Source organism: Maniola jurtina, chromosome 17 (genome assembly GCF_905333055.1).
Source record: "Maniola jurtina chromosome 17, ilManJurt1.1, whole genome shotgun sequence".
Classification (NCBI taxonomy): Eukaryota; Metazoa; Arthropoda; class Insecta; order Lepidoptera; family Nymphalidae; genus Maniola; species Maniola jurtina.
The window spans coordinates 12,487,218-12,514,793 of NC_060045.1; the positions used below are offsets into that span (position 1 = coordinate 12,487,218).

The following is a 27,576-nucleotide window of genomic DNA, read 5'->3' on the forward strand; positions in this document are numbered from 1 at the left end:
CTTGTGTGTGCACTTTGCTGGCGTTTGTGTTGTTGAAAACACGTGTTAGTGAGGTTTTGCATAATTTTAACTGTTGTGTCAATTTATTAGTTGGTGTCTGGACGTGAGTATTTAGATTAAGTGTTGGTGAAGGGAGAAACCCGAGTATGGAGGTCGATCCTCCGCCTGAACCTCCTGATCCGGGTGAAAATGTAACCGTCATGTCCATATCTATGGACTCAGAATCAACCCATCGTGGTACTAAACGAGCAATCCCGATAATTGATAACGATCAAGTTCCATCGTCCACTAAAAAAACTGTAATAGGGCCAAGCTCGACAGCCCCTTCAATGCAATCCGTTTACCTCCATCCTTCACTCTCAGACTCCCCAAAAAAATATACAAAAGATGATAAAGGTCCTTTCGTAGTGTACGTATCCCGTGAAGTGTCCGACCCTTCAGCCGGCGCTTCTATGAGAGCGATCAAATTCGGCCAGTTCCTTCACAAAAACAAAATAAGGTCAGTTCTTAACGACGGCGTGAAGAATGTTGGTAGAAACAAAGTTTCAGTTGAATTTGCAAATGGTCAAGCGGCTAATGAATTCTTAGAAAACCCTATACTTACCATATCCAAGCACATTGCATATATACCCACATTTAACATCACTCGCATGGGATTAGTCCGAGGTGTACCTGTAGACTGGCATCTGGACGAGTTTATTGACTCTGTGGAGCTCCCTGTAGGCTGCGGGGAGATCCTTAAAGCCCGACGCTTAAATCGCAAGAACATAATAGACAATGTTATGACCTGGGTTCCAACCCAATCCATTGTTTTAACATTTAGAGGACAAACTCTCCCTCCTAGAATTTTCTCCTATCATACATCTCTTCCCGTGGAAACCTACCGTCTCCCCACCATCCAATGTATAAATTGCTGCCGGTTTGGTCACATAAAAACTCAATGCAGATCAAAACCTCGTTGCTTTAAATGCTCCCAGCCTCATTCAGGTGAAACTTGTGAAGTACTTATTGAGAATGCAACTTGCTTACTCTGCGGTGGTAAACACATGGCTACAAATAAGAGCTGCCCTGAACACTCTCGGCAGCAATCTATAAAACTTGTCATGTCCGATGAAAATTTGTCCTATCAAGATGCCTCCTCCCGCTTCCCTCCCGTTCGCCGCTCATATGCCGATATGGCTAAAGAAATGTTTACCGCTCCTGCATACTCTCCCATTTTTAATCCTGTCAGACCTCGTCCTACACAAGCCCCGTCCAAATCTTACAAACAAACTGTCACCCGCTCCCCTCGCCCCAGACCCCAACCTGCAAAGGGGTACGATAGGCAAGCCCATCAGGACATCATCCACAACTTTCCTTCTTCCACACCTAATGGTTGCGCTCTGAATGCAGAACGTGATCACTCTTATGCTCAACCACCCAATGATAATAATATATCTCTCACCAAATCCCTCACCAATATTCTTGATAAGATAAACCAAAACCCTCCACCGTCCAACGTTGCTGAAATTATCATCAAAATCGCTTCTGTATTAAATAATGGCCTCCCTGGAGATACTCCAATGGAATAGCCAAAGTATACGACGGAAAAAACATGAACTCGTTCATCTCCTTAATAAACATAAGCCCGCTGTCGCTGCCATCTCTGAGACATGGCTCCTGCCGGACTCTCGTTTCAGGGTGTCAGGCTTTGCCTGCCTGAGGGATGACAGGGATGACGGATATGCAGGTAGTGCTATTCTTGTTAGGCGCTCCCTTGCATACACTTCTATTTCCCTCCCGCCTCACTCTCATCAGCTCAATGCTGTTGCTGTGAGAGCCCTTGATGTCTCCTTTCTTTCACTCTATATTCCACATCCTCATTCCTCTCTTATCCCTGAATTAAAATCTATTCTCTCCTCTCTTCCCCCCCCGGTACTAGTGATGGGTGATTTTAACTCCCATCACACGTCCTGGGGTTCCCATTCCTGTGACGGATTTTCCACTCTCTTGCTGGATGTTTTTGATGAATTAAATATTTGCATTCTTAACGATGGCTCTCCAACAAGAAGAGTGTATCCTTATCAAAATCCTAAAACTGCTGTCGATCTATCTCTTTGCTCTCCCTCTTTGGCTTCTCTTACCTCCTGGAAAACCCTCCCAAGTACCCACGGTAGTGACCACTTCCCTATTTTACTCAACATAGCACAAAAATCCATTCCACAGTATAATCCTAATCCCCTTCTTAAACACAAACTTAACAAGGCCAACTGGTCTGCTTTTGCGGAATCAGTTGACCTTCTTATTGATAACTTATCAGATGAAGACAGTACAGTCCTTTACTACGATAACTTTGTCAAAATTTTGAAATATTCAGCCGACCTCCATATACCACTCAAAACTACTAAACGTGATTTTATGGCATCTCCTCCCTGGTGGGATGAGGAATGCACCAACCTAATAAAAAAACGTAAAGATGCAGAAACTTCCTACACGATGTTAATGTCCCGTGAAAACTTTTTGGAATACCAGCGCACCGATGCCAAAGTCAAGAGATTGGTATCAAAAAAGAAAAAGCGAGGTTGGATTACTTTCTGCGAGTCTCTGGATCCCCGATCCCCATCTACCTTGGTATGGGATAGAATGAAAAGATACCGGCAATCTGTCTCCTCTAGTGACCCAACTTCCAATAACGCATCTGTTTGGTTAGATGCTTTTGCTGACAAACTTGCTCCACCATTTGTTCCATGCGAATATTCCTGTCCTCATCTAACTCCACTTACTTCCTCAGACACTATGGATGCCCCATTCAGTTTCTTGGAGTTGCAGTGTGTTCTCTCGGACCTTAAAGACTCAACTCCAGGGGAAGATGGTATCCCATATTCCTTTATTGTAAAACTTAACAATAAAGCGAAACACTGCTTTCTTAACATGATAAACAGGTTTCTAGAATCAGGAATCATCCCGGGACCTTGGAAAACGCAAGTAATAATCCCCATTAGGAAACCTGGTAAAGATCCTTCTGACCCAAATGCTTACCGCCCGATTGCCCTATCTTCAACTTTGGCCAAAATTATGGAGCACTTGATTAAAAACCGCTTGGAATGGATAATAGAAAGCAGAGGCTTAATTGCCAAGTCTCAATTTGGCTTTAGAAAGGGCCTTGGTACAATGGACAGCCTTGGAGTTCTTTCAACAGACATTCGAATAGCCCTAGCTAAAGGAGAGTACCTTGTGGGTGTATTCCTAGATATTGCAGCAGCATATGATAACGTTCTTCTCCCGGTACTCAGGCAGAAATGGCAACAGCTGAGCATCCCACCGAGATTAACTCAAATAATATGCAATCTTCTCTCATCTAGAACCATTCTGGTGAGAACTAAATCCCTAAATCTTCCCCCCAGAATGGTCTGGAAAGGTCTCCCTCAAGGTTCTGTTCTGAGCCCACTGCTCTACAATATTTACACCTATGATCTTGAAATGTCTGTTGAAAGTTTTTGTAACATCCTGCAATATGCAGATGACATAGCTCTGTACGCCAGCTCCAACTCCATGGACGAAATTTCTACCTGTTTGAACTCTGCTTTGTATTATCTAGGCCAGTGGTTGTCAGATCATGGGCTTACACTGTCAATCGATAAGTGCAAGGCAGTCATCTTCACAAGAAGAAGACAAATTCCAATACCCAATGTTATGTTTGAGGATCAACACATTTCTCTCGCATGCAAAACCAAATTTCTTGGCGTGGTTCTAGACTCCAGGCTGAACGGTGTAGCTCACTCCGACTATGTTACCCGTAAATGTGAAAGCAATATTAATATCCTGCGAGCCTTGTCAGGGGTATGGTGGGGTGCCCACCCTTACACCCAAAAGTTATTATATAACGCCATAATCCGTAGTCATATGGACTATGGATTATTTATTTTAGACCCTATAAATAAGTCGGCTTCAGAAAAATTAAATAAAATTCAATATAAATGCCTAAGGCTCATTCTTGGGGCCATGAAATCTTCTCCCACCAATGTATTGCAAGTTGAATGTGTTGACCCTCCTAGACTTCTACGGGCTCAATATCTCAGTGATCGCTTTATCTGTAAAGTATTACAACTCTCTTCCCATCCTTTATTGGACAAGCTTCATAAGCTTTCCTCCGTCTTAAGGCCAAACCATACCCGTCCATGCCTTTTAAAAAGTTTTGTCAAATATACTCAACTCCCACATCCACTCTACTCTTCTCCCAAACTCCCCTTGTTCTCCTCCTCATTTGCAGGGTTAACATATAACCCACCGATTGCCAGTCTAGGTCTTCATAAAGACACAAGTGAGGCAAATGCAAAATTTAATGAAATACTTCAAAACAACTGGTCCGATTCCTTAGCAATATATACAGATGCCTCCAAGTTATCCAACAATGGTTGTGTTGGTGCTGCCTGCTGGATTCCAAAATACAAGATAGTCCTTCAATACAAATGCCCCCCTGAAACATCGGTATTTACAGGAGAGTCTATTGCTATATTAGAAGCTACCCTTTTTATAGAGTCCCATAACGTACAACAATCAATTATACTGACAGACTCTTTAAGTTGCCTGCAAGCACTTAAAGGAAATCCCTTCCGTAGTAAAGCTCTGATCTCCATCATCTTTAAAATCAAAGATACTCTATACTCCTGTCATCAAAAAGGTCTCTCTGTTACATTGGCATGGATCCCAGGTCACTCTGGTATAAAAGGTAATGAGAGTGCAGACTCCTATGCAAAGCTCGCCACTGAATCAGGTTCTCTAACATATTTTAAAAATCACTCCCAGGATCTGTGTGCTCTTGCAAAAACTGACCTTATTAATTCTTGGAACACATTGTGGATTGAATCAAAATCGGTTAAAGGTAAATATTATGCTTCTTTGCAATCTGAAATTCCTCGAAGACCGTGGTTCTTTTTTCATCAAAATATGGTTCGTTGGGTTGCTTCAACTATCACCCGGTTACGTATTGGGCACTCTTGCACTCCAGTCCATTTGGCCAAACTGAGAATTAGAGATCACTCTTTGTGCGAATGCGGTTTGGATGAAGGGTCACCCTCCCATATCCTCTTTTCCTGTCCAAGACTTGTATATAAACTTTATGATGTTCTCCCTCCTAAGATCCCTCGTCCCCTAAGTGTTGAATGTCTCTTAATGTTTGTGTTTAGTCCCTATGTAAAATTTTTGTGTAAATATATTAAGTCTAACAAAATAAAATTGTAAATTAATCTATTAAGTTTAAAATATTCTGTATATATTATTGTTTATGTAAGTACATGTACATAATATTTTTTATTTGTGTTGTTGTAGGTTATTTACTAACATCATAACCCATCTAGTCCAGTTACCTACCACAAATCGGACTGGGATTGTCCAGAAAAGACTTGGATGTAAATAAACCGTTCAACCTCCTTTGTGTTTTCTCCAAACAACGCGTCTTTGGCGAAGTGAATTGTGCTGTGTGGCACAACAAAAAGCCACTAAAATAAATAAACAACAACACTTGTGTGTGTGACACCAGTGTATAGCGGCACAGACTATTTTTATACTGGCGCTGTATAAAACGCTACATATGAGCATGCTTTAAAATAACTACGTGTTTTGTTTTACTAATAAGTTGACTGATTAGTAAAATTCTTTATCGGGACAATTCTTTTTTAGGAAATTATACAGACATATTTTATAGACAATGGTACTGATTCTGAGCGTAACTAAAATGTAGAGTATTCGCATCTCTATCTTTTAACTTTAAAATTCATGTTCCGTCCTTTTTTAGCAATATTAAAAAGAAAAAGATGCAGATACTCTAGTTCAAAGAACGACATCTGAATCGAAGCCATTATTAAACGCGAATCTAATGTTACCCACATTGACTGTACGCCATTGCTTGAATTTGTATTGAAATAATTATCTTCGTATTCTATCACAAGTGGTACAGTGTAGCAAAAATGTCTAATTTCCTATATAAATATATTTATTTAAATAATAACAACTCTACATGGCAGCACTACGTCAAGTTCTCTTCTTCCGTCGGCTCGTCGTCTTCCACCGTCTCGCCCAGTTGCAGCAGGCGCATTTTGTATTCGTTTGTTTTTGAATCCTGAAAAAAATAATTTGTTGTAAAAAAAAAACTGAAAATTTATAACACCCTCGACAAGGTTACAGTAACTAGAAAAGAGCTGATAACTCTCAAACGGCTGAACCCGATTTTCTTGGATTATAGCTACGAACACTCTCGATCAAGCCACCTTTCAAACAAAAAAAACTAAATTAAAATCGGTTCATTAGTTTAGGAGCTACGATGCCACAGACAGATACACAGATACACACGTCAAACTTATAACACCCCTCTTCTTGGGTCGGGTAACCCCCGACGCGGACGAAGTCACGGGCATCAGCTAGTTTATAAATATAGTACAATACTAAAATGCACCAAGCGACAGAAAATCAATTTTTCTATATCTATCGCTATCTATCGGCAATTCGCGGGTAGTAGTCGGGTTTTAGTGCTGTTTAACTATTTCCTTGTAACTTCAACTAAAGTATGAGCAAAGTGAAAGTACACTCTATAGACCTCAGCCAAAGAAACTAAACTAATGTTAACAAGGATTGAGTACTCACATAATTGGCAAGTAAATACAACAGATCATCTTGATCCTTCTGCAATTTCTCCAACTCTTCAGTTGCATTCTTCTCCGCATCTTTCGCCGTTTTCACTTCTCCGTTCAACCTCTCCACTTCTCCGTTTAACCTCGTCACCTCTCCATTTAACCTTACAACTTCTCCATTCAACTTTGTCACTTCTCCATTTAGCTGTTGTATTCTTTCTTCATATTCTCCAAGTTTCGGGTCTGGTTGTGGTGGAGAAGGAAGGGTGGATTGTGGCATTGGTATGGAATTGGCTGATACTTGAGCTTTTAGTAAAGTATTTTCGTCTTTGAGTAGAGAATTAGCTGCTAGGGAGTCGTTCAGGGCACTCTGAAAGTTTGAAACATGTGTTTATGATTGTGTTCTATAGTTTTATTTTTAAACTACCTGATGCCCGCAGCTTCGCCCGCGTGGATTGGTCAGATCCTCTGCAGCATCAGGATTGAGGAGTTGGAATCCAAATTTTGTATGTAACAATGTCGCAAAGTTCCTCTATCGATTAAAAAAGAAATGACGCAAATCGGTTCAGAAATCTCGGAGATTTCGGTGTACATAGGTAGAAAAACACAACTCCCTTCTTGAAAGTCGGTTAAAAAAGTAGCCTATGTTACACCCTGGTCAATCCTCTACTTGTATGTGAAAATCCCGTTAAAATCGGTTCAGCCGTTCCGAAAATTAGCCTTTTCAAACAGACAGACAGACAGACAAAAATTTTAAAAATGTGTGATTCAGTCATGGTATCGTTCAAATAACCATATGACCTTAATATGTGGTACTTATTTCGAAATTACAGACAGACACTCCAATTTTATTTATTATAATATTAAATAGATATTTAATATCACGGCTTTACGAATAGATCGTAAATCTGTGTTAATATAGGAAATAATAGTAGGGAAAGTATTCTGAACCAGTGGTAAATGCTTTTGATGATTCAAAACTACTTGTAAAAGTTTCATTTTAGTTTAATAATAATAATAATTTTTCTTTATTTAGGGTAAAAACCCAAAAAAGTATACAAAAATGAAAAGTTTAGTTTATTTTTTTAAAATTTATATGTACTTGCAAAAATTCTTGCGCGCCACTTAGGGCAGAAACCTTTACATAAGTGTCAAAACAACAACAATACAAAAGCTTCAGCTCAATTTGGATGCATGATATGTGAAGGCATAAAATACACTACACTACACATTGTATAAGAACACACACAAACCTTATTTTTTTTATATACTTAATATGAGATGAATTTTGGTTAATCAGTCTTTTTAGGGTTTTGCTTCGTTCCTACAATTTTGGTCAAATATAAGTACTAAAAGCACGAACGAAGTGAGCCCGAAATGTTTTCCCCTCTCTCACCTGCAGTCCCCGCGCCTGCTGGGCGAGCGCGTCCAGCTGGTGCACCAGTTCGTGCAGCCTCGCGTCCTGCTGCCGGATCAGAGCCTTGTACTGCTCCAGGTCCTCCGAGCCTGACCGCTCCGGCTCCGTGCCGTTCTCGTGCCGGTCCGACAGGCTCTCCGACAGCACGCCTGAGACCACAGACAAGCTACATTTAAAAAATTAAACTATAGAGAATAACTATAGTAGGTCTCTTACACACAAACACGCACACTCGCGCATACGCTCACACATACACTGCGTAGGGTTCACACATTCTTTAGGAATAACTAAGCATTTAAAATATTAACTGTTATCGAAATTGTTTTTTCTTTTGTTTTTAGGGTTCCGAGCCATAGAGAAGAAAAGAAGTAAAAGGGTTCCGTACCTCAGAAAGGAAAAACGGAACCTTTATAGGATCACTTTGTAGTCTGTTTCGTCTGTTATGTCTGTCCAGGAAACCTATAGGGTACTTCCCATTGACCTGGAATCATGAAAGTTCAAAAAATCATGGAATGATGAATTGGCAGGAAAACCGTGAATTTGTGGTCACAGGCACAAAAAAAAATTATAATGTGTTCACAAAAAAAATTATTTACATAGTGTTAGGTATACTTCGTACGATGATACGAAACCCTTCGTATGCGAGTCCAACTCGCACTTGGCCGGTTTTTTTAAACCACTTACTTTCCAAGCTCTTAAACAGCCTGCAGAACTCGTAGTCAATGAGAACATCGGCGGGAGAGGTGCCCCTCAGTTGCGGATGCTTGGCGGCCTTGTTGTACAGCTCGTGCTTGGACACCTCGCTGAGCTTGGCTGTGAACACCTCCATGCCTATCCGCTTCACTAGCAGCTGTTTGAGGGAGTCTTTGGAGTAGTTCTGGACTGAGTCATCATTGAAGTGGATGCAGATGGCCAGGAGGAAGGCTGACAGACCTGGAAAATGTTATACCTGTTATTCCATTACAAGTTAGCCCATTATCTGAACACAGTGGTACTGATTTTGTTGGCAACTAAATTTTAGAATATTCGTATCCTCTTCTTATAAATGAAATATGAACAGGACAGGCATAGTTTGGCAGTTTAAAATTGAATTTAGAGCTGTCGAACCTCGTGACTAACTGCCAGTCACAAGCCTTTTGTTTAAATTTGTAGCATGCACTAAAATTTAGAGTCTTTTCAATCAAGAAATTTATGTTCTGTCCCTTTTTAACAATATTAAAAGACAAAGGATGCAGAAACTTCATTTTTCTTCTTTTAATATTGCTCTCTAAACTTAGTTTAAATACTCACCTTGCAGAAGATACTCGTTATCGTCGTGCTCGTTGGAGCAAGTCTGGTTGACGAGGTAGCCCACGCCTCCCGGCACCTGCAGGAAGGCGCTGACTGCCGCCGGACAGTTGCTCATCCATTGTGACAGCAGCATTAGTAGTGCCACCTGAATACATTGCCATATTTCATCAAAAACTGGTGAAAAAAGCGAAGTGAAGCCATGATAGCTAAGGGGTTGATGCAGGTTAAGCAACTCTAACTTTTCGCAGCTATGTGCGTTTTAAGCAATTAAATATCACACGCTTTAACAGTGGATGAAAACATCATGAGGAAACCTGCATGCCCGAGGATACTCCATAATGTACTCAGAGGTGTGCAACGTCAGCCAATCTGCACTAAGCCAGCGTGGCAGACTATAGCCTAAACCCTTCTCATTCTGACAGCAGACCCATGCCCAGTACTAGTAGTGGGCTGGTGATGTGTTGGTCATGATGATGAGGATGGTGATGATTGCAGCATTAGTAGCATAATCATAATCGTTTATTTTGCTAGAATATGAGTACATGAGTAGTACTCACCTTGTACTGCAGCTTGTTGGCTTGCTGCAGCAGCAACGCATACTGATGCAGCAGCAACATTAGAGGCTCAGCACTTGTAATAACTGCGACTTCTGCTGCGTATTATCGATCAGCGCATAGCTAAGCGCCGCGGCAGTACTCACTTTAGACTGCAGCTTGGTGGTCTGCTGCAGCAGCAACGTGCACTGATGCAGCAGCGACACGGGGTTGCCGCCCACATTGGTGGCCAGCAGCACTCGCAACAACTGCTCCTTCTGCTGCGTATTATCGATCAGGGCATGGCTAAGCGCCACTGCAGCACACCAGTTGGACAGCACGTCAGATGAGAACAGGCCTCCACACAGGATCTGACCACTGGTGAGGCTTGACACGTCGGTTGAGGAGGGTAATAGGGTTTGCACTAGGTTGGCTTGGCTGATCTCGTTGTGGTATAGGTAGCATTGGAAGCAGTAGAGCACTGCACATCTGGAAAGATGAAAATTTGTAGTTATCAACACCACATACAAATATAATTTTAATTACATAGGTATGTTTGTTTTATTTTATATCCAAATACAATAATCATATCAATTTATTTATTTTTAATTTCAAAATTATTTATTATTTTATAAAGCAATTTTAATTCAATCAAATGAAATATCATCTATAACTATATGTTAAATTTATGCAAAGGAAACAAATGAAAAATTTTTCCCAGTGACAGGATTTTTTTTTTTTTTTTCTAATAAGTCCATCTGCGATCGGCCCTCCGGCCATAATTAGATTTGGGCAGTTATGAAGGTTTGTTCGTTAGTTCAGGGGGCATTCCAATAAATGTCCTTCCCTTTCGTGCTGTAAATTATGGAGCATCATCTCTCGTCCAATTCCAATATGTGCCATCTTTTAAGGCGTTTAATGTTGGGGTTTACAAGCAATTTCTGAGGCACTAAATATCTGTACACATTTTACTAAAGATATGAGATATATTGGTATTTTGAAGCAATGCTTACCTTAACGGAAACGGCTGTTTCTCGTTAACCATAGACATCAGAAGCACAATGATCGCTGGCCGCGGCGGATACGAAGGCGCAATCACATTCCCGATAAACTCCTGGTTAGCTGTCTCCCCTCTCACCACTTCGCCCACAGAATTTATTGTCTCCGTCAAAATATCTGCTGGGACCCCGCTTGCCATCAAAATATTACACATAGCTTCCAAAAGTCCACTGTTTTTCATTATTTTCTGACAATTTGATATAATTTGTGCAGAATTGCTTGGGGACACCAAGGTTCGAACTAACTGTAGCATACAATGCACGTTTGAAACTTTTTGGGGTGACCAACCAACCTCTTCTGTATCCTCTGGTATGTTAAACATTGGCAACATCTTTTGTATGTAACTTCCCTCTTTAAAAAAATTTATATTACTGCTGTTATTTTTAAGCAAATTCAACATAAGTAATAAACAGTCTTCGACAATAATTCCTCCATCTGAATAACCCTCACTAGATACAATTTCGAAAAGTCTATCGAATGCATTTTCGAATGCTACAATTTTTTGTATATTCGCATTACCTTTCGTTAGCTTTATTAAAAGAAGTAATGCCTCATTTCGTATAACTTCTCTAGTGTCGCCTAAAAGGTCCATCATTTTGGAGACACCCATTGGTTTATCAAGTATGATTTCCTGGATATCTTTAGTTCTATTGGTTAGTAATGATATTAGTAGTTGTACAGTGGATAGCCGAACTCTAAAGTCATACTCATCAAGTAAATCTAAAACTAATTGAATGTTATGTGGATCTTTGATGAACATTTCTGTGAACTGGTCTCCGATATTCATGGGTATATGAGGCTTGTCTTCTTCCTCCTCAAATTGTGATGGTGATACAATATTGTTGAGAGTATCTAATGCATAGTTTATTGTTTCATTGTCTGCTCTGTCAAGTTCCAGAATCTAGAAAAAAATGTTAATTTGTTTGACTTCTTTATGGTTTTCTTATGATTTATTTATGGTTTTTAAGTGAACCAAAACACTTCTGGATCTCTCTAAATGAGAAACAATAACTCTAGAATTTACTCAGTTTAGCTAATAAAAGCTAAAAGATGTGATATAATAATATTAAGTGGGCAATTTTTTGGACTCTGGGCTTGTACTTCTGAAGGCTTAACAATATCTTAAATATTGTAGTATATTATTAATCAAACACTTTTTGGTTAAGTATGTTAAGATAACACATTTCAGAATAAAATTTAATTTTTCCACAAAATGTGACTAATATAATATCCCTTCCTTCTCTAAGTTCCAAAGCTTATTCTAAGAGTAGATATGAAAATAGTGCATTGATGAGGTTTGGCCTGTGAAGAGGCCAATAAACTTATTCATAGAACTAACCTGTCTAAGAGTATCTAGGCCCTGAGCACCAACTTCAAGGCGGTACTTCCTTGACAGAGCTTTTAAGGCTCTGCAAGCATCGCGCCTATCTTCCAGCAGTGTTGAATTACTTGCACGCTCCACTAGACGCTCCACCTGATAATTAACAATTAATTTAATAGCTTAGCTTGATCTATACTAGGTACTTACTTAATAATATTATAAAGAGGAAAGATTTGTTTCTTTAAACCAATAAATAGCAACATATAGGGTGAGCTTATAATAATATGTAATACCTCAGTATGCGGAGATGTCACTTTCTGGGTTGTAGGATCCATTATGATGAGACTTTTGCATCAATTATTTTATTTATTTTAGAGACAAATACACTAAATAAACCATATAAACTAGCAGGAGAGATGTTAGTAGTGCAATGCACTTTTAAAATACATAAATTGAGATTTAAAGCCGCAGCAAAGATAGAAATACTCCGATAGAAAGGCTGGATAATCTTCCTATAGATAACAGGCCAGCTATGTCACGCATATTTATTACTCACACCCACATGAAGGAATGCACAAATCCGTGCCGCCACAACTTATAAATAGGCCAATTAAGTCTTATTACTGAAAATATACAAGAATGTCACCGTTTCAGCTACTGAAGGCTGCTGGCCTGGCTCCGGCGCTCCCAGCACAGTTTTTATGCCACTTTTCAGGAAATTCATTTTGTATTACACTGTTCTTCTTTCAACCTGGGTCTAGGATTTCTTTTAATATAAAAACAGCGATTTTTTGGAAAAATCACAGCAAAAAATAATGTAAACGACACGTCAGCCGTCAGTTACAATTTTGTCATTTTTTGACTAATTGTGACAGGTTGTCAAAGTATGGTTTGACAGTTGCGTTTACGAATAAGAATCTGTTTTTTGAGACTACCTACAGGAAAACATCAAGGAAAATTGTGTGGAAAATTATATTAAAGATGATTTAATGCTTTTTTTGTAGATTCTGTTATGAAATAAATTTGGTTTATGAAAAAAAAAAAGCTTATGGTGAAGTGAATTTAAAGAATTAATGAACGCTTACGACTACGTCACTATGTCAGTGCCTGTGTGACACTGGCTTGGGATATCTCTATGGCAACCTGGTATATACCTAGTGATCTGTGATGGCAACCACCCTATAATCACAGACTATAACATAATATAACTATAACCACCCTATATGTTATTGGTCTGTGACTATAACAAGTAACAACAACAACAACGTCCATGGTAGGAGTTTTTAATTTTCGTAATTCATTGAGAATGAGAACTGAGAAGTTGTTTGAATCACTTGCATAATTTAATCTTTATCGAATAACAAATAGAAAATCTTAAAAATGGCAACAGACTTAAGTGCTAGTTTTAACGAGCAATATATCAGCATCAACACAAAACTAAAGAAGTAAGTTCTTTTAACAACTTATGGTTTTTGCTGTTTAGGGTCATTTTACTTCGCTGTAGGTAGACTAATCTTGCTTATAACTTTGAGGTAAAGCTTGTCCCTCTTCACCCAGTAAAAATCTTTAAAATAAACTTTGGGTGCTTTTGCAGAAGGTTTTTGCGCAAACCGAATATTTCAGAAGCAACAAACGAGTTCATAGCTCTAGCGATACAATGCGAGCATTCAGAGCAGCCTTCGTTTGCCGGTCAGACGTATATAGGTGCTGCTAAATGCGAGGCCTCTGCTGGGAACTTTTTAGGCGAGGCAGAACAACATTTGGCGGCAGCTCGACAGTTTATGAAAGCAGAAAAGAAACTTGCTGCATTGAAGTTTGATAGCCCTGATAGAGAGAACCTAGAAGTATGTAAAATTTAAGTTAAATCTAAATGAACTAATTTCTGTATGAACAATTGTAAAATTACACTAATATTATAAAGGAGAAAGTTTGTATGTGTGTGTGTGTGTGTGTATGTTTGTTACTCCTTCACGCAAAAACTACTGGACGGATTGGGCTGAAATTTTGAATGGAGATAGATTATACTCTGCATTAGCACATAGGCTACTTTTTATCGGGGAAAATCAAAGAGTTCCCACAGGAATTTTATGAAACCTACATCCACGCGAACAAAGTCGCGGGTATTAGCTAGTTCTTCCATAAGATTACTAAGAAAAGCTCATAACATTCATAGAAACTTAAGCTGTAAAGCCATTAAAAAAAATGTTGCAGGCTGCAATAGGCTGCTACATGTGGGCCCTAGTCAAGTACCCTGAAAAGTCACCTCTCCGCACATCCATACTACTGGAACTAGCTGAAGGCCTGGTGGATCTGAACTATAAGAACGAGGCATTAGTTTACTATGAGGAAGCAGTTGAGTCAATCGAAGATAAGACAATGAAGTTGATGTGCTTGAGGAATATGTTCAACTTATTGTTGGATTGTGGTAAGTTGGTTTTTGCACTTCTATTTATTTGTCCATCTACAGGTCTTATATTATGTATGTGAGTCTGTCTGTGTGTTACTTTTTCTGTTGTTCTTTTTTTTTAAAAAAAAAACTGCCTGCTGCCAGAGATAGCTGTCCTGCAAGATGAACATAAGCTAATATTATTCTGGAAAATCAATCAATAATTCCGATAATATTAAATTGTTGGTATTTTTCCAGATAAATATGAACAAGCTTTGGATACAGCGAATCAAATCTGTGATTCCAATTTTCATATACCAGAGGGAATACTGACAGAGTAAGTTTAACAAACAGTTTACTCTATATGTTACTATATCTAAAATAAAAAATCAATGAACTGAATGAGTTCAAACAATTGGGTGTAGAAAGTGGAGATTTTGCATGTATCTGCACTTTCAGTAACATATTTGGTAAGAAGTGCTGGTAGGATCTAGAATATAATATGATAAAATCTAAACTTTGCATCAAATAATAATTATTTACTTTTTTTGCAGAATACAAGTGTGCAGAATATTGTTGGTTCTCCTAGTCAGCCCAGATGAGGACACAAAGTCAGAATCTCTGAAACAACTGCTTGAGCACTTACTCAATGATGAAGAAAGTGATTGTAAGTTATTACTCTTTATTACACAATATTATTACTTATTCTTTTTTTACAATACTTTTTACTTGATAAGACAAAGCTACCTGCTTTGTAAATCAAAGAAAAGCTCTCTTTTAGGGTTTTAAGCTTCCAAAAGTCTTGTGTTGCACGAAATACGAATCCAGCAGCTCCCTGCAACTCTGTTGATGGCTTCAAATTTGTTCTAAAAACTTTAGAACAGTTAACTATCAAAATATAAATAAGTAGTTAAACAACTTTTTTAATGCTGACAGGAAATGTCCTGTAATTTTGAGTTTGTAGATATAAATTGGTGTTGACTATGAATTATTTCACTATTCCAGCAATACCCTTCAACACAGACCTGCGCCTCAAGCTGCAATCCATCATAATATCCAGCAGTGCACGCGACCAACCAGCCCTCATTAGTGTAGCGGCAGACACCAAGCAACATCTCACTTTGCGGCAGAAGGATCTGCTCCAAACACTTGTTTTACAGAACAAACCCGAGTGATTTTTTTCCAACTGGTTTGGGTTCTAACCCTTTTTAGCCTGATCAGCAGGGGCGGATCTACTTAAAGGCTTTTTGGGCTGCAGCCCAGGGCCCTGCGAATACAGAGGGCCCCCAACCAAACCGAAACCAACCGAACCAATATTTTTGTCAATAAAAAAATCCAATCACAAGGTTGGCAACACTATGATCAATCAACCCGTGTTTCAAACAGAAAACAGTTTCTTGTCAAAATGGCAATTAGTTCTATGCAATTAGTTGAGTAATTAGGTAGGGCCCCTAAGCAGTATTAGCCCAGGGCCCCACAAATTCAAGATCCGTCCCTGCTGATCAGAGTGAAACAATTGTCTCAAACCTACCTTCATATATGGCACTGTCACTTTTATAAGTAACACCATGTACCTGCGCAGAAATCGTATTTTTGAATGGCGCGAAAATATCCAAGTTCTTGGTTTTTAACAGACTTCCAAGGAAGAGGTTCTTAATTTGGCCTGTTGTTTTATTTTTGTCCTGTTATTAATAGTGTATATTATAAATTTATTCTAAGATATAAGAAATAAAACAATAACAACTATCCTTTCTCTTTTATTCTCCATAAACATGATAAATATCTATTTTTTCTAGGTTGCTTTTAGTACCAACCAACTTTTTCTCTTGTGAGTTTCACGTTTTAATAATAAACTTTTTTTTTTTCAATTTTTCAATATACAAATATATATGATCTCTTTAAGACTTTATCAATACTACTACCACCTATATCCACATCATTTTTAGTCAGTGCAACATCAATTACGTTGCCGAAATTGACGTTGGTGTCAACAATTATATCACTGTTGACATCAAAGTCTACATTGGTCTTGAAAGTTTCAACCTCATTGCCAAAGTTTGCTGATGCATCAATAATTTGGTTTGGTTTGGCATGCTTCCACATTTCATCAAAGTCATCATCATCGTCCTCACCACTGTTGTTGCTTTTCCCCTTCTTAGTTTCATTGGATTTGTTCCAGCAATATTCAAATGGATAGCTGACATTGCGATTGTCGTCAGGGGCTATCTCGAAGCGAGATGACAACGAGTTGTAAACAGTGTGAACACCTTCTAGCAAGTTGACATCCACTTCTTCAAAGCCTGTAATTGATTTGAACAGGTCTTCAGCAGTTGTGATGTCTGGCACATCTTTCTTTTCAAAGAACTGTAAAGAAATATACATTTGATTTTAGAGTAGTTTAAAATTCTTTTTAACTAGATGCACACAACTTTGTCAGAATGGATTTAGGATTTTTAATAATCCTGTGGGAATATTCCTGGATAAAAACAGCCTATGTCACTCTCCAGCCCTATAACTATATTCCTGCAAACAATCATTTTGATCTGATGCTCCATTGTTGGATGATTGATGAACACTTTCACATTGATATTAATTGGATGGAAATTGTTGAATATGCAGTATTGAGTTTGCATCTTAAATTAACTAAGTACATATAGCACTATGATGAAATTTAATAGGACATATAAAAAGTTATCATAATGTACCATAGGCACATTCTTAAAATATTATAAAATAATTATATTTCACAACCAAAGAAAAATGATGTAAAATACAGAATATAAAATATTTAGTATTGGTTTTTCGAACAAATAAACCAAAGTGTAAAATAAGCTTACATTGATGATATTACGGCAGTCCCTCAACAAGAACTCCAATCCACTGGGATGATCCGGCTGCACCGACTGAGAGACATCAATGAACCAGCACTTGTTCTCCCACCATAGAATATTGTACTCTGACAAATCAGCGTGAACTAGATGGCCAACATTGTACAACTTGTGCATCGCCTCTACTATCTCATTGTACACACTCTGCCATTTCTCTGGCTTCAGAATAACATCTCGTAGTTTGGGAGCTGGTTTGTTATCCTTCCCAATGAATGACATAACAAGAATGTGCTTCTTCAAACAAACCATCTCAGGACAGTTCAATCCGATCTTTTGCATCCGCATCATGTTATGCATTTCCTTCTCCGCCCACATATGTACAATCTTCCGAGGGTTCTGCTTAGAAAACCGACTTTTAAACCGATAATCAGCTTCAATATACTTATCGCGAGTTTTGAACTCATTTAGTGTAGTTTTAAAAACTTTGATCGCACACTCCTTTGGTAATACAGCTTCTGTGTATGATGGATCACTGTTAGCATGTAAAACAACAGATTCTTTACCAGTTGATATAACTCCATTGATATCTTCTAAGAGACCATTGTTTATGAGTTTAAAGAGTATAAGTCTAGTGGGTTCATCGAGACCCATTTCAGCAGTGGCGTGACTCTCTTTCCTATCTAACATCTTGTGTTTGCGGGCCTGATTCCACCTTGTATGTTCCTTTAATTGGTTGAACACAGAATTGGATAATTTCATGTCGAATCCTGCACCATCACCTGTGCATACTTCAGGGGGGAACGCCATGACTTTGCAAGCATTCCTCCTTCCATTTATAGTGCTGTCATGTTTCGTGACCATTTCACCCTCTTTCATTATAAATCCACGTTTAGGAAGACTCGCGAACTCTTTCTCGTTAGTTTCGAAACGATCCCAGTCCTTTTTGTACGCTAACTCGATGTCTTCGTCATCAGATTCGGAATCGTACACGAGATGTTCGGGGACGTTGCGGTAGTTATCAAAGGATATAGATACCTTAGCGTCTCCGTTCATCTTCTTAGCTACTCTCTTTATTTCATCATCATGTTCTCTATCGAACTGACATTGCAACACTTTCGCAATAATGGAGTCCGAATCACAGTACTCTTTCACGTTAGATTCGTCAATTTTCTTGAGGATTTCAGGCGAGACATCACTAGACTCAGGCATTACAGTGTCCGATATCTCCTCGGCGAACCTCAGGTCTTCTTTTACCTGAAGGCCTTTCGCATATTCTTCAGACATGATGTCCGATAAGTTTCGCACATCGGCCTCAGCTGATACTTTCTTCCACGGATTCGACATGTTTCTGAATAAGTTATAACTATATCACAGTTTTTAAAATTGTTAGTAAAATAAATATTCTTTATTGATTATACAGTAAAAATTACGCTATTTCACAATAATATTGTGAATCTGAATATTTCTTCAAGATTTTTTGACCACAGATCACTATATACAGTCTAAAGTTTTTGACCAATGAGTAATGACCATAGACAAAATAATAACCTATAAAAATGTGACGTTTGACGTTGACTTTTTAATGACTACGCATTTACGGCTCTGAATTCGATTCTTTTGGGCCTGAATGAGTCCATTTGTTTCGAAAACCCCTCGGATGATTAATGAATTCTAGTTTTAATTCTTGTCCAAATTGGCCCTAATACAGAATCTAACCTTACAGATCTATAAAATTGGACTCGGCTTTTCACAACCAGTCATCAATAATTATGATGAAAGGTAGTGTTATATTATATCCCAGGTACAGACTGGCCACTTTTTGTTCCAGAAAATTAGTTCCCATAGGATTTTTATAACCCTAAATCTATACGGAAAAATCACAGGCATAATCTAGTGTAAAGTAATAAACAAATACAAAATAAACACAAATATGATTTTTGAATTATTTATTTACACCCTAATGTTCATTTTGCAGCCTTGACCTTGCCAGTCTTGGCAGTAGCTTGCTGTGCCTTGAGGACCTTCACGATCTTCTGTTCCTCGATGAGGAAAGCTCTGACAATGCGCTGTTTAACACACTTGTGGCATAGGACTCCTCCATACACACGTTTCACTGTCTTTTTTCTGTAGCACAGTCTGGAACGTTCAGCGGGCCTGGCGGGCTGGATGCCTCTGAGTTTGCTTTTGCACTGGCCACACCTTGGGATCTTCTTGGGCTTCTTGACATATTGATATACCAGGCGTCCACCAGGAGTTCTTACTCTGAAAGTGATAAAAATTGTGTTAGACAGTTGTCAAGTCCACAATATTATGAGGAGAATGGGAAAAGTACAATCTATTTTCAAATCTGATTTTAGGTTTAATTAAGGGATGGATAAAATTGAGGCAGTAAAATCTATAAATATTACCTTAAAGGATTTTCAATTTAAGCTCAAGTGAACAATGTTTTCCTTTGAAATTTATAATTTTATAAAATTGTCCTATAACTAGTCCCAAGTTCTCTATAAAAAATCGATACTAGTACTAAAATTGCAAAAGTGTGGCTGTTAGTTGCTTAAGGTGCAGTGAAAAACTGCACTGCACTACACCGACTGACGAAATTTAGTAGAGATAGCTTGCATCCCGTAGACAACTATTTATCTCAAAAATTCTGAATTTTCGGAATAAAGTTCTCATGAGATCTTCAAACCCGTAAATCTACAAAGACGAAGTTGCGGGCGTAACCTAGGTAATACACAGTATAGGTAATAGGTAGTTTACAAGTGAAACTTTTATCTTTAATAAATAATACAAATACTAAGTAATTGAACTTAATAACCTAGTAATCAAATCATATAATTGTAAAAAATTCTGAGTTCTTGCATTGAGAGAGAAAGGCGTTCTTGTTGAATCAAACTTAAGTATAAAAGTAACTCTAAATTTAATGTCAAAGGACTTAGGTTAGGGCCCAATGTTAGGTTATGTTTTCATTTGAAGGATAATATAATAAATACAAGAAATTGTTGGTGCGATATTAAAATTATATCAAGTTAACACTTGCAAGTAAACATAAATTGTAATCATTAGGAATAAAACTCACATTCTCCTCTGGTTTGACTTGGTGTTGTACGACAGCCGTCGCCTAAATGTAAGACGCTGTACCATTTTTACAGCTGAAATATAAAACAAATTATGTGTAAAAAGCACTTAACTATTTAAATCACCAAAAACCGCACAATATTTTCATTAATTTAAACACGATTTAATCCGATTTTCTTAAAATTGCACTTTATCCGTACCTTTTTGACAGCTCTTGACAAGAAAAGAAAAACATTACTTTTTAGTTTTTATCTAGCAACATTTTTTCAGTCCATTCTCAATTACGAATTTCTGTTTAATATAGAAAACAACATAGCTTAAATCAAGATGAAATCAATGGTAAAAATACAAAATAATGAGTCATTTAATTTATTTGCCACATAAATAGCCCTATTTTACTGCTTTGTGACGACATTGTAAAACTTTTTTTCCAATTACACAATTACAGTGTATATGAAATAGAAAACACACTATTAAGTTTTTTAATGTGGCAGCATCAGTTACAAGGTTAGTAAAATGGCCGCCGTTGTGTGATGATTTTGGTGTTTGTGTTTAAAATTGGGATAAATCGTGTTTTTCAGTGAGATTCTACATAAAATGGGTAAGTAATAAACTAGCTTTGTGCTTTTATTACAACTTACAATTTCGGAACGATTTATTATTAGTCTAATTAGTCATTGACATTCCAGAGTAGAGATAACAGATGATTCGATTTGTCTTTTCAATCAAAACATGGAACCAATTAATTCAATAATTACCCTGTTTAATCAAGTCTACATGGAAAAATACCTAACAAGTACTTAGATGCGTTGTCGTTAAGAATATTTCTACTTCTTTCCGTGAAGTAAAACGAAGGTTTGTTGTTTTATTTCCTACATCTATTCTACAATACCGTAATTATAATTTTTCAATGTTTATTTACAGACATAAGAAGCCTGCTTTTCACTGAATCTCACTGAATACAATAAATAATAATTACATGAATTCTGAAGAGTTTATTCAGTGTAGTTTTGTAAATTGTAGATTTGTTGTAGCTCTGGTTAGTTTTAGTTTGTATTTTTGTACATAGATGTCTCTATTGTTAACATTAATAGGATCTTGATACATTAGACCTACTGCTTATATTCTTCTTATATTCCTATTAGGTACATACTAGAAACTATAGAAATAATAAAATAAAATATAATTGTAGTTCCTTTAGTTCTTTAGTTATAATTATCTTAAAGTATAATACTATTAGAAAGAGTCTTCCAGTATAGTTTCTTTAGCTTGATGAAATGAAGATTGTCTGAGAGTTACACTTATAAACTCTGGAATTGATGCAGTTATTACTTTGCGGAAGTCCATGATATACAAGGGATCATGTTTAATTTGCTAAAATATGGGGTTATAGCAAATGAAGCTTATCACACCTTGTTCAAACGCAGGACTCGACAAAAGGAGAGAAATAGGTACCTAGTCACTCGTAGTTACCCACTTTAGTTAGTTACTATAAAAATACTAAAAAAATCTTGTAGCTGCCTTAACTACTATATATGATTTTTTAGACTCAGAAATTCCTTTTTTTAATAAGTATTTAGTAAACTTTAAGCCAGCTGTATAATATCAGTCTGTTTTCTTGTCGTCTTAAAACTTTCTGTCGTCTTGTTCACTTTGCAAACATCTGAAGAGTCATCCAGTCTAGGAATATTCGAACAGTTTGAGAGGTCTAGTAGAAGATGTAGGAGCATAATGCCTTCTAACATTTATTTGAATTTTTTCAGGTGGAAAATTTCTGATAATATATAGCCAGTTTTATAGTTAGTATCAGTAGTTTACAGTAGTTATTTTGAAAAGAGTAATTGTAACTTGCCTCAGTAGAATTTTCTTTTTGAGCTGGTGGTATAGTGTCCTCTTGAGCATCATATTATGTTGGTCTGCATAAATAGGTACTTAAGTTAGGTCTGTATATCTTTTTAATTAATTGACAACTTAGCCCTCCACTGCTATCACAGAGTTATGTGCATTTTAAGCAATTAAGTATCACTTGCTTTAACAGTGAAGGAAAACATCTTAAGGAAACCTGCAATTGCATGTCTGAGAATTCTTCATAATGTTCTCAAAGGTGTGTGAAATTTGCCAATTTGCACTTGGCTAGGGTGGTAGACCAAATAAAAAGGTTGAGGCCATAGCCATGCTCTTCTCATTCTGAGAAGAGACCATGTTCAGTAGCAAGCCAGCGATGGATTGTTGATGATGATGATGATGATGAAATCCTTATCATCTCTATGATCAACTTTGCTTTGTTGTTATTTGTGATAAGAATGGAAACCAGACAAATCCTAAATTGGCATGTATAAAAATAGAGCTCCATTTCACAATGTTCTCTGCTAAAAAGAACAGCAAACTTTTAAATTCAGATTTGTAATTGTAGTTTCATTAGATTGTAGAACTAAATTAGCACTATTGGCCACCTACAATGTGGCTAGTTGTACAAAATCTCTATACCAAACTAAATGAACAGGTCTAAGTCTAGTGCTATTTTTTCCACGGGATCATTGTGAAAGGGAAAACAACTAGCAATACATTTAGCCCTGTCATTTTATTTTAGTTTAAAGATTGTGTACAACAGGATTAGCCACAATAAAATCCCATGTTTTAGTTATTTCCTTATCTATACTATATACTAATAAATAAAATTGAAGTGTCTGCCTGTTTGAACGGGCTAATCTTCGGAATGGCTGAACCTATTTTGACGGGACTTTCACAGACAAGTAGAGGATTAACCAAGGAGTAACATAGGCTACTTTTTAATCGACTTAAAAAAATGGAAGAGTCATGTTTTCTACCTATGCACACTGATATCTCCGAGATTTCTGAACCGATTTGCGTATTTTTTTTTAATCGATAGAGGAACTTTGCGGCATTGTTTCATCTTTTATTTTATTCCAACTCCTCAATCCTGATGCTGCAGGGGATCTGACCAATCCACGCGGGCGAAGCTGCGGGCATCATCTTGTAATTAACTATAGTACGCGACATGTCGAGATGGCAATCGGGGTATGAGGCGGGGGACGTCACCCGCGCTATCCCGCACCAGGCTAGCGCGCGGGCTGTGCGGGTGTGCGGGGTGTCCCCGCCCCGATTGCCATCTCGATTGCCATACTATACTTAGTTATGAAACATTAAATTTCAAGAAGTAACCTTTAATAGGCCTACACTCCTACCTTAATCCTCTCACATATAATATAAATTGTCAGAACTAATTTGGAATTTAACTTTGAAGGAGCTTTTATTGCCCCTACAACGATGCGCATACGCAATCGTTAACCGCCATGTTTCATCCAAGGTGTCAGAAATAAGCCTTTATAAAATGTTCAAAGGCGCTTAGGCTATATATTATAGTGTGGGGTGACCATATTTCACAGTCAATGGAAAAGTCCGGATCTGAAAATAGGTACGATTTCCTTGTTTGACTAAAATCCATACGTCAAATGACTAATAGGGATGTGGGAATGCACCAGAGCGCCAGATAGGGAAAAGAGATTCAGAAGATCGACAACCTTGTCGGAAATCTATACATTATTAAAATGCTTATCCTGACTGACTGACATACAGCCTAAATCGCTGGGATAAGAAACTTGATGACAGTAAGTTCCTTTTATGACATAGGCCCTTTTAAACTAAGAAAGGATTTCTGGAAATTTCACCCCTAAGAAAGTTAGATAGGGGATGACTTTTGGTTATGGAGAAATACGTGTTCCGGATTTTTTAGAATTAATACTATTAATTATAATTTAGAAGTATTAATTAATTAAGGGCCGATTTTTCAATAGTCAAACAACTTTTACCTGAGGAACAAAGAGGGTTTACAACTTTTGTATATTCCACAGATAAAAGGTATTTGACGATTGAAAAATCGGCCCTCAATAGATTTTTCCAGAAAAAAAAATACTTTTCCTAGTTTATTCATTTAGTTGGTCAGCTTACGTTAAGGCGAGTGAGGACTTGGTTCGGGGAATCGTTCGACATTGAGATGGGTCATTTTGTAATAACAATAGCGGGGTGGAACAATAGGGTTGCTACATGAGTGATCATATAATTTTATTATATTTATTGAGCAGGAAAACATTTTTAAAAATAATACATAACCAACTACCTACTTATTTGTAAATGGCTAGAGAATCGCAACACATGATGCAAATCACAAGTATTAATACTACGGGCTGTAAATACATTTTAATGATAGATTGCAAACATCAGAATCAGAAACAGATCGGCGGTTCGATTGCGGTAGAATGACAGCAACAATGTCACGATCGCAATCATCTCTGATTGGTTAATGCTCGCTTATTATTAGCTACAATGAATTGTTGCAACAAGAATACCATAAATCCAGCCAATCACAACGATTGCGATTGTAATAATGATCGATGCATTTTTCCGCAATAAAGCAGCGGGTGCTCAATTGCGGTGAAATAACAGCTACGATGTCACGATCGCAATCACTTCTGATTGATTAACGCTCGCTCACTATTAGCTACGCGTACAACGCATTGTTGCAACAAGAATACCTTAAATTCAGCCAATCACAGCAATTGCGATTGTCATAATTGATGCAGATTTTCCGCAATCGACCAGCAGTACTACACGGGTAAACATGTAAACTAATTTTATTATTCACCTTATGCCACGCGACACCTAATTAGATCGCACCAACGCGTAATTGAATATTATGTTCCATTTGAATCACGTCACGAACGTTTCCATTGAGCTTACGTTACCAATTGAGATATTCCAACTCCAATTCCAACAAAACGGATATATTTTACTGGAATATGCCCAATGAATCATTGGGTAGTTTGTACTTTGTATCGCACTGAAATAGACTTGTGAATAAATACGCGTTGCCGTTTTAACTGAATTAATTTAACGACTATTTATAACTGTCCTCTAAAATATTATTACTAACATTTTGTTATTTTTTATTTGCTGTTGTAGCTACATTTTTTTTGACATTGTTCTAAGGTAGATAGAGCGAAGATAGGGGTTTGCTCTTTAGTAAGTAACAATCCAATGTTTTAGCAGAGCCGTATTTCCAAGTGACTTAGCATCTAGATCTATTTGTACCTACTTACAGTATTTTTCCAGCTTCAATAGACTGCATCATTACTCAATGTCTGTCGAATTTCTAGTTGTACATGCGTTACTAGCACTGAATTTCATTCAACACTGATCACTTGTGCTGAATCGAATTGATTGATCTACAATATCATCCAGTTTCTGATACTGTACAATTTCTGATCTGAACTGACAATAATCATTAATAGATATATCTAAAATTGGCGGCGCAAACCTTTTCACAAATGTTCCCTGCGGAAATTAACGCCACTTCTTGGTACCACAATTATTTTTTGCGCTTTGTCTTATTTCTATGCGAATTTAATGAGGGTTGTGAATATAATAAATGGATGGGTGCGATCTTATTCAAAAGGAATCATGGACAAAAATAAAAACGAAACAAGGAAAGGTCAAAAGTTCTTCATTGTCAACCCTGAACGGTTGTTCGCTTTCTTTTCGTTTTTGGTGTCGAGCGCAGGCCGACACCTCGCGACAATACGCAGATGCCCTTCGGCTCTGACTTGATCTTACTATTGTTCGACTCCCATACATTTATAGGTTCTGCTGCCTATCTAAAGAACAGAATGCATAAAGCAAAGTTCAAAAGTTCTTCATTGTCAACCCTAAAGGGCTGTTCGCTTTCTTTTCGTTTTTCAGATGCCCTTGGGCTATGACTTGATCTTACTATTATTCAACTCCTATACATGTCCAATGTGCATGATCCATTGCCTATGTATAGGAACATGTGAATATACAGTGGCCCCCCATCCGACAATTAAATTTTGACATGCATAGTGAAGTATGATTTGTACTTCAGAGTATGTATAACATATAGGGCCTTTTCAGTGCGACGCGGATGGCCTGCGCGGTGGATCTTGTTACAAAAACTAATAATGTAAATATGTACCTACTTAACTACGATTAACGATATTTTCACAGACTTAAATTTTCCATAACAGCTACAAAAGCATAATTTTGCAATTGTTTCGTACCACATTCAAATAACACCCACAGTATAGTCTATGCTGCCTTTATAGTTTGTACAGAGTACAGTACGGCGTAGGATGTCAATATATTATCCAGTCATCTCATCCTACGCCCTGAAAAGCAACTAATGAGCTGTTTGGTAACTCTTTCTCATCATATTGCGCCTTTATCATTTCCACGATCATCAGATGTAATCTTAGACCAATAATGATAACTAGATGATGCCCGCGACTTCGTCCGCGTAGATTTAGGTTTTTTTAAAATTCCGTGGGAACTCTTTGCTTTTCCGACTAAAAAGTTGCCTATGTCAATTTCCGGGACGCAAACTATCTCTGTACCAAATTCCATAAAAATCAGATAAACGGATGAGCCTTTAAGAATCCCGTGGGAACTTTTTGATTTTCCGGGATAAAAAGTCCTATGTCCGTCCCCGGGATTTAAGCTAATCCTGTACCACCCTGTACCAAATTTCGTCGGAATTGGTCACACTGTTGGGCCGTGAAAAGGTAGCAGACAGACCGACCGACAGACAGACAGACACACAGACAGACAGATACACTTTCGCATTTATAATATTAGTATGGATAACGAAGAAGATTCAATCTGTGCGTCATTGCGACGTCGCCGTCGTTACATTTGTTTAGTGAAATTGAGTTGTCGTTTTTAACCCCCGACCCAAAAAGAGGGGTGTTATAAGTTTGACGTGTGTATCTGTGTATCTGTGTGTCTGTGTATCTGTGTATCTGTGTATCTGTCTGTGGCATCGTAGCGCCTAAACGAATGAACCGATTTTAATTTAGTTTTTTTTGTTTGAAAGGTGGCTTGATCGAGAGTGTTCTTAGCTATAATCTAAAAAAAATGGTTCAGCCGTTTAAGAGTTATCAGCTCTTTTCTAGTTTTCTTGTAGAAAAGAAGGTTAGATAACCGTTAGGTTCATAATATTATGTCAATAGACAAATGTCAAGCTGTCAA

At 37.7% G+C, this 27,576-nt stretch overlaps 6 protein-coding genes and 1 long non-coding RNA gene across 12 annotated transcripts in view; 3 read left to right on the plus strand and 4 right to left on the minus strand.

Annotated features, from left to right (window-relative positions):
- Window positions 1-16,318, plus strand: LOC123873723. 3 transcript variants are annotated; one of them, XR_006797735.1, is made up of 2 exons: window positions 1-103; window positions 5,308-5,494. XR_006797735.1 is itself a non-coding variant. In XM_045918734.1 (2 exons), exon 2 carries the CDS (start codon window positions 453-455, stop codon window positions 1,569-1,571), a length of 1,119 nt encoding a protein of 372 aa, XP_045774690.1. In that variant the 5' UTR covers window positions 1-103; window positions 409-452; the 3' UTR covers window positions 1,572-1,836. The 3 variants fall into 3 exon arrangements, 1 of the variants encoding a protein (XP_045774690.1); XM_045918734.1 differs by lacking the exon at window positions 5,308-5,494 and adding an exon at window positions 409-1,836; XR_006797734.1 differs by lacking the exons at window positions 1-103; window positions 5,308-5,494 and adding exons at window positions 218-2,204; window positions 16,307-16,318.
- Window positions 1,921-4,198, minus strand: LOC123873753. The gene is made up of 2 exons (XR_006797743.1): window positions 3,042-4,198; window positions 1,921-2,662 (listed from the first exon to the last, which is right to left on the minus strand). It is a non-coding gene; the product is annotated as an uncharacterized LOC123873753 (long non-coding RNA).
- Window positions 5,504-13,080, minus strand: LOC123873707 (general vesicular transport factor p115). 2 transcript variants are annotated; one of them, XM_045918703.1, is made up of 9 exons: window positions 12,519-12,830; window positions 12,244-12,378; window positions 10,859-11,805; window positions 10,013-10,334; window positions 9,313-9,457; window positions 8,707-8,955; window positions 8,002-8,171; window positions 6,619-6,975; window positions 5,504-6,097 (listed from the first exon to the last, which is right to left on the minus strand). In XM_045918703.1, the coding sequence occupies exons 1-9, from the start codon at window positions 12,558-12,560 to the stop codon at window positions 6,005-6,007; spliced, it is 2,460 nt and encodes an 819-aa protein (XP_045774659.1). In that variant the 5' UTR covers window positions 12,561-12,830; the 3' UTR covers window positions 5,504-6,004. The 2 variants fall into 2 exon arrangements, with proteins under 2 accessions (XP_045774659.1, XP_045774658.1); XM_045918702.1 differs by lacking the exon at window positions 12,519-12,830 and adding an exon at window positions 12,872-13,080 and having other exon boundaries at window positions 5,505-6,097.
- LOC123873733 (40-kDa huntingtin-associated protein) overlaps window positions 13,482-27,576 on the plus strand; it is a 19,448-nt gene continuing 5,353 nt past the window's right edge. Inside the window, exons 1-7 of one of the 3 annotated variants that reach the window (XM_045918754.1) lie at window positions 13,482-13,670; window positions 13,820-14,069; window positions 14,437-14,650; window positions 14,870-14,948; window positions 15,166-15,278; window positions 15,617-15,806; window positions 26,247-26,250. In XM_045918754.1, the coding sequence (XP_045774710.1) occupies window positions 13,606-13,670; window positions 13,820-14,069; window positions 14,437-14,650; window positions 14,870-14,948; window positions 15,166-15,278; window positions 15,617-15,786 (891 nt within the window). In that variant the 5' untranslated portion in view covers window positions 13,482-13,605 and the 3' untranslated portion in view covers window positions 15,787-15,806; window positions 26,247-26,250. Of the gene's footprint in view, window positions 13,671-13,819; window positions 14,070-14,436; window positions 14,651-14,869; window positions 14,949-15,165; window positions 15,279-15,616; window positions 16,281-26,246; window positions 26,251-27,576 lie in introns of those variants that run through there. The other 2 variants (XM_045918752.1, XM_045918751.1) reach the window with 2 other exon arrangements.
- On the minus strand, window positions 16,356-18,917 carry LOC123873710 (serine/threonine-protein kinase RIO3). The gene is made up of 2 exons (XM_045918709.1): window positions 17,449-18,917; window positions 16,356-16,975 (listed from the first exon to the last, which is right to left on the minus strand). Exons 1-2 carry the CDS (start codon window positions 18,781-18,783, stop codon window positions 16,484-16,486), a joined length of 1,827 nt encoding a protein of 608 aa, XP_045774665.1. The 5' UTR covers window positions 18,784-18,917; the 3' UTR covers window positions 16,356-16,483.
- Window positions 19,371-20,846, minus strand: LOC123873745 (60S ribosomal protein L34-like). Its single transcript, XM_045918769.1, has 3 exons — window positions 20,718-20,846; window positions 20,519-20,591; window positions 19,371-19,701 (listed from the first exon to the last, which is right to left on the minus strand). Exons 2-3 carry the CDS (start codon window positions 20,581-20,583, stop codon window positions 19,404-19,406), a joined length of 363 nt encoding a protein of 120 aa, XP_045774725.1. The 5' UTR covers window positions 20,584-20,591; window positions 20,718-20,846; the 3' UTR covers window positions 19,371-19,403.
- The window catches only part of LOC123873720 (bone morphogenetic protein receptor type-1B), a 168,584-nt gene continuing 162,000 nt past the window's right edge, over window positions 20,993-27,576 (plus strand). The window contains exon 1 of the mRNA XM_045918729.1: window positions 20,993-21,118. Coding sequence (XP_045774685.1) covers window positions 21,115-21,118 — 4 coding nt within the window. The 5' untranslated portion in view covers window positions 20,993-21,114. The remainder of the gene's footprint in view (window positions 21,119-27,576) is intronic.

Coding starts and splice junctions, on each gene's coding strand:
- LOC123873723 (XM_045918734.1), top strand. CDS start 453: ATGAGAGCGATCAAATTCGGCCAGTTCCTTCACAAAAACAAAATAAGG.
- LOC123873710 (XM_045918709.1), bottom strand. CDS start 18,783: ATGTCGAATCCGTGGAAGAAAGTATCAGCTGAGGCCGATGTGCGAAAC. Junction 16,976..17,448: donor ACTGCCGTAATATCATCAAT/GTAAGCTTATTT, acceptor ATTTCTTTACAG/TTCTTTGAAAAGAAAGATGT.
- LOC123873745 (XM_045918769.1), bottom strand. CDS start 20,583: ATGGTACAGCGTCTTACATTTAGGCGACGGCTGTCGTACAACACCAAG. Junction 19,702..20,518: donor AAGTCAAACCAGAGGAGAAT/GTGAGTTTTATT, acceptor TATCACTTTCAG/AGTAAGAACTCCTGGTGGAC.
- LOC123873707 (XM_045918702.1), bottom strand. CDS start 12,949: ATGAATTTCCTGAAAAGTGGCATAAAAACTGTGCTGGGAGCGCCGGAG. Junction 8,956..9,312: donor TAACGAGTATCTTCTGCAAG/GTGAGTATTTAA, acceptor AACATTTTCCAG/GTCTGTCAGCCTTCCTCCTG. Junction 8,172..8,706: donor GCTGTTTAAGAGCTTGGAAA/GTAAGTGGTTTA, acceptor CTGTGGTCTCAG/GCGTGCTGTCGGAGAGCCTG.